Genomic DNA, 5,556 nt, shown 5'->3' on the forward strand with positions numbered 1-5,556 from the left:
GGAGGGGAACCTGGGGAAGGAAATATCATATGACATGTAAATAAAGAAAATATCCAATTAAAAAAAATAAAAAAATAAGGAATCCAGAAAAAAATAAATAAATTCAACTTTAAGGGATTTTTAAAACTAAAAAGAAAAAAGTATGTAATTGTGAGAATACATGCAAACTGGCATTGGAATGGAAATGTATAAATGAATAAATGAGCATTCATGAATCTGTATTTGGAAAAAAAAAATTTCACTATATCAACTGACCCAGCACAGTTTCTAAATATTATTCTATTTTTGAAAAAAAAAATCCTTTTTCATTCATTTCTTGAAGTACTCTACTTTCAGTTTCTCGCTTACTCTGATTATGTATCCTGGATTGTTTTCAGTTTCTAGACTGCAGCCCAGTTCCTGGCAGTGCAAGTAAACAAACACACACTTTTAATTGGAGGCAGGAAACATTTACAGCGTGTAAATAAAGGCTTTTCTAATTGCAAAAAACAACAAAAAAAGATGTGTTATGATTTCACTCTGCAGATCTGCAGATACCTCCCACCAGATAAACAGTGATAATTGTATTTAAGTCATTCAGCAAAAGAACACAGAATAAGCAATATGTGTGGAATGTAGATGTGAAGTTCAAGGAGAACATGGACCGTATCAGAATCGCGGAGATCCCAGCAAACCTTCTTTGCCTCCTGTGTGCCCTCTGCTCGCAGGCCCTACACAGATTCTTCTGTTGTTTCCTCGGCTTGACATGAGCGAGTCAAAGCTGCTCTATACTGTCAAGTGTCTGCTGCTAGAGCAAGTTCTAGGCCCATTGGATTAAGCACTGTGCATTTCTCACGTGGAGACTGCTGGTTTCCATCTAATTAAAAAGACCACAACCATCTGGATTTATTTGAAACACTTATTTTGAAATAATTTATTTGAAGCAGTTATTTAAACATCCCTTGGTTTTAAAGGGAAAAGTGTGATTTTTCCTCCAGCCAATTACCTAGTCTCACAGAGACACCTTAATCTTAAAATCAATGTAAAGCAGAATAAAAATCAAAAGCCCCAAATCTGGGGACTCCCTTGAAGACCTGACTCTATCCCCTGAGAAAGCAGAACCCGGACCCCTGCCTTTCTATGCCCAAAACAGTCTCATAGGCTTAGCTTTGGGAACTAACAAATGCTTGAATGTCACTTGAGCCCTTCAAAGATTGGGCCACACAGATATGACTTAAAATTTGGAGATAAGAGAGATCAGTCAACTTGATGGTGGTCTTCAAGGCATAAGGACCTAGACACAGGTGTTGCACACACGAGAGTGTGTGAAGGTGTGTGTGTAAATGTGTGTGTGCCCATGTGTGTGTATGTGTGAGTGTGTGTGTGTGTGTGAGTGTGTGTGTGAGAGTGTGTGTGTGTGTGTGTATATATGTATGTGTGAGTATGTGCATGTGTGTATGTATATATGTGTGTGTATATGTGTGTGTGTGTTTGTGTGTGTATATGTGTGTGAGTGTGTGTGTGTGTGTGTGTATATGTGTGTGTGTGTATATGTGTGTGTGTGTGTGTGTGTGTGTGTGAATGACTTATAGATATGGAACCCAAACCCTGTTCTGAATGATCTGCTTCCTCCAACCATCTCCCTTTTAACATTGGTTTCTTATCCCCATGGTCTTAGAACTTAGAGCTCTGAAATTGGAGGATGCACATGTGAAGAGCTGATCAGAAAGTGACTAAAGTTGATGAGACTGGCCTTTATCTTGCCCCACAGGTCCAGCTCACACCTCCAGCTCCCAGCGATGACCTAGCTACACTCAGTGAGCTTAATGACAGCAGCCTGCTATATGAAATTCAGAAGCGCTTCGGAAATGACCAGATACATGTGAGTGCCACAGGACTGCCATGCCCCTTGTGTCCCCACTATGGACACAGAGGTTGCAAGCGACGGGTCTCTGCAAGCTTCTGGCCATGGGGATGGCTGAGGTTGAGTTTTGTAGAGTTCGGTCTCTTCTTGGGAACTTTATATTCAGCAACATCCCCAATTCAGAATGAAGTGTAAGCTAGTACTCTGCACAAAGACAGCGGCTCTCGATGTGTTGGGTCTCAGGAACTTGAGACAAATGGCTTGTTGAGTTGCCCACTAACAAACCAAAGCAGATACTGGCCAGCTCTCCCAGCATCCCTCAGTACCCCTGGCTCCCTCCCAGCACTCTTCACTCTGCCCCCCCCCATCCTCTAACCCCCAGGGGCTGGGTTTCACTTCCTTTCCCCTAGCCTGATCCCAACACAATCCAGCCATTTTGGGTATGCTGATGTCTTGGCCTCTTGTCCCTAGCTCTCCTCTTGGTCAGTGGCTCCTCTCCCTTGCTTTCCCTCCCTCTCCTCCTCTCATGGCCTGGTTTAGTCTCCCTGATTTAGCCTGCACTCTTCCCTCTACTTTCTCTTTTATATCCACAATAATGTCTTGTCTGTGCTGTAAGAATAGTCATGTCCTCCTCCTCTGATTTCATTTCCACACTCTTTGTGCCTTTTCTGTTGTCTTGACTGAGTGGGAGATCTTTCCAGACCCAGCAAGATCTATAGATCAGCTGCTTATAAATCTCAGTCTGTCCCAGACACCAAAGGCTCTGTGGGCTGTACTAAGTATTGTCCCCAGTCTCAGGCAGTGTCTCTCTGGGCAATAAATTGATGCAAGAAATGTCATTTAGATGGAGAATGAGTTAAAATTGTTCAAACCTTTTTTTTGTATGTTAGCTTTTTAATGCCAGTAACAATGTAGACAGCCTGTAGTCTGGAAATCCATCTCCCCCTAGCCTCCCTCTGTCCCCCCAACCCCGACACTAGCCTCCCTCCACACTCTGGTTGATTTTGTTCTGTCCCATACAGAGCCCAGGACAATTCAGTCCAAGTGCCTGTGGAGATTTCTGATTATGCCAGAATCTGTCACATTCCCTGATAACACCCATTCAGTCCTAATCTGTGGAGAATCTGATTAAGTCATTTTCATGTAAATGTGAAGGCTGAGATTTCCCAGCAAGTAATGAGTTGTCAAGTCCTGATTAACCCATGAAGCTGCAACCCAGCCTCTCAAGGCTTCAATAAATGGCCTGCCACCACAAATATATTTAAAATCAAGCACATGCATCACAATTGTTGGAACTTTGCCATTGGCATAAGTGGTTAAGTCTGACTATTGTGGTTTTTATTATCTATCTCCACAGTGCTTTCATGATGTGTTTTTGTTTCTTTTCTTTCCTTTTGTTTCTCTTCTTTGTTCTTTCATTCTTTACTTTTCATTTTTCTTTAACTTGTTTTATTTTTGTACTACCCAGGACTATAAATCCAGCGCCCAGTGCATGCTGCTAAGTTCAGTACTATTGGTCTACACCCCTGGTCTTTTCTTTGCATTTCATCTGGATAATTGTCTAGACTGCCCTGGAAGTCATAGCCTAAGATGATCTAGCCCTTGCAATCTTCCTGCCTCAGCCTGCTGAGGGTTTAATACCACCAAGCCTATCGAAAGACTGAATTGGTTTTTGTTCCTTAATTCCTTTGTTCTCATCAAGTTTCTCTGTCCCCTACACTTCTACTCATCCCATCCACTATTGGGAAAACCACAGTTCCTGCTTTCTTAACCCTGCTCTGTGCACCTGGGGTCATTACCATCTTGGCTCTGTGATGCTGGGGTCCCTATGGTCACCACTCTCCATGCCCTGCCATCCCCCAACTTGAGAGGTCCTTCTTTCCTCACCATCTGAGCTCACAGTTAACTAAAACATCCTTTACAGACAGCCACAGAGCTCCTTTCAGGAGTCTTGTCCTGTTGCTTCCCATGGCAGGTAGAACACAGCTGTTTGTCTGAGGTTGGCATCATGGCTGAGAAACCACCCAAACCAACAGACTAACCACGAGTGGGCTTCATTGCCTGTCACTCAGAAAGCAATAGGTGCTCTCCTTCCTGCATTGGGAGCTTTCCAGGGATTCTTCTCTGTGCTCCAGCATTTTCCTTCTGCTTTGTGCAGAACAGAACTTTCTGGAATCCCACTCAAATATGCTTTTATCTCTGTGTCTCCCCTTAATCTCCAAACTGTATCACAGTGGGCTCTCCCTTATAAGGATATGCATCATGGGATGAGGAGTAGGGTTCTCCTTGTGCTGTGGTTGACATGTAGCTCCTATGCCGGACTCTGGACTTGATGGAGGTAGAACCAGGCAGTTATATTCATATAAAGCCTGGCCAGTGCTGCTGATGTTGAAGGCCAGGTTCTTCCTCTCCACCACCCCACCACCACCACCACACACACAGTCCTTGAAGTAGGTGGTCTTAACTATAACCTACTCTATTCAGAATCTTTCTCTATCTGGATCATCAGGAATAACATCCGTGCTAAAGGTCATGTCAGTTGTGGTCTTGCCACTGCAGTAGTTGATGTCACATCTAAAAGACTGACATGTTATCTAAATTCCAGACAATTAATGCCTTTGGGTATCTTCTATGGACTGTTGGCCATGTGAACTTTTTACTACAGATCTGCAAAGAGATCAGAACATTGGAGACCCATATTGGAATTTATTTTGTTGGACCTTTGAGCTAAAGAATGAAGTTTCTTAGGCTGTCCTTGAACTCCTGATTCTCCATCCTCCACCTCTTACATGCTAGAATTCAGCCATGTGCCACTGTGGCTGCCTTTGTTCGGCAGTTTGGTTCTTTAATTCAAGCCTGAGATTTGGAATTCATGTTTTCTATGTCTTTGTCTTTTTTTCAATCCTGAATCTCAGAGATTGCTGTTTTATATAAATATCAGCCCATGGTCAAAAAGAACTAAAACAAGCTCTTACCTTCCCCAGATAGAAAGACCTGCTTAGGAGATGTCTCCGTATTCCAATAATAGGTGTGTTTGGTCTTTGCCCTCTCCTTGCTGCTCCTGCCCCCATGACTCCTCCAGTCCCCCCCACAACTCTCCTGACCCATGGAACCCCTGCAGCTGTGTTCTTCTGGCTTCTCAGGCTGTGTACTGATAAGGAGAACTGGCGTTTGATGTCTTCTCCAATTCTGTTTTGTGATGTGGAGGAATGGAACCCGGAGCCTCACAAGTGCTAAGCAGGAGCTTCCCCACTGAGCTCTATCCTTTATCTCATTTCACCCTGCTGAGACAGGGGCTGGCTGGCAAGCTCCCCAGGCCAGCCTCGAACATGGACTCTTCCTTTCTCAGCCAACCAAGGTGCTTGATGGCAGGCTCTGGTGAGGTCACTGGTGTGAACACCTGGCGAGGCTCACACTCTGCTTCTGCCCATCTTGGGAATCCCATGACCCCCTTTGCAAGATGTCATCAGGTCCAACCTGCAGTTCTGCCACCGGCTCTGAGCCCCACTCCCACTGTGTCATCTCCCTCTCCTTTAGGAAAGGCCTGGGCTTCCCTTGACTTCCTGTCTGCTTTCAGTGCAGTAGACAGTTATGTCTGCTGTAGTGTGCTGCATTGTGACACTTTCTGCATAAAGGAATGCATGGTCATTCAGGGGAAAGCCAGAACCCACAGACTCTATTTCTGGCCCCTTGGGCTTTGGGTTTTTTTTTAT

At 44.3% G+C, this 5,556-nt stretch overlaps 1 protein-coding gene across 8 annotated transcripts in view; it reads left to right on the forward strand.

The window, feature by feature from the left end:
* The window catches only part of Myo16 (myosin XVI), a 509,596-nt gene that overhangs the window by 251,671 nt on the left and 252,369 nt on the right, over positions 1–5,556 (forward strand). For all 8 annotated transcript variants that reach the window (XM_031339016.1, XM_031339015.1, XM_031339017.1 and 5 more), the window contains one exon: positions 1,751–1,861. In XM_031339016.1, coding sequence (XP_031194876.1) covers positions 1,751–1,861 — 111 coding nt within the window. The remainder of the gene's footprint in view (positions 1–1,750; positions 1,862–5,556) is intronic.

This window comes from Mastomys coucha, unplaced genomic scaffold (assembly GCF_008632895.1).
Source record: "Mastomys coucha isolate ucsf_1 unplaced genomic scaffold, UCSF_Mcou_1 pScaffold22, whole genome shotgun sequence".
NCBI lineage: Eukaryota > Metazoa > Chordata > Mammalia > Rodentia > Muridae > Mastomys > Mastomys coucha.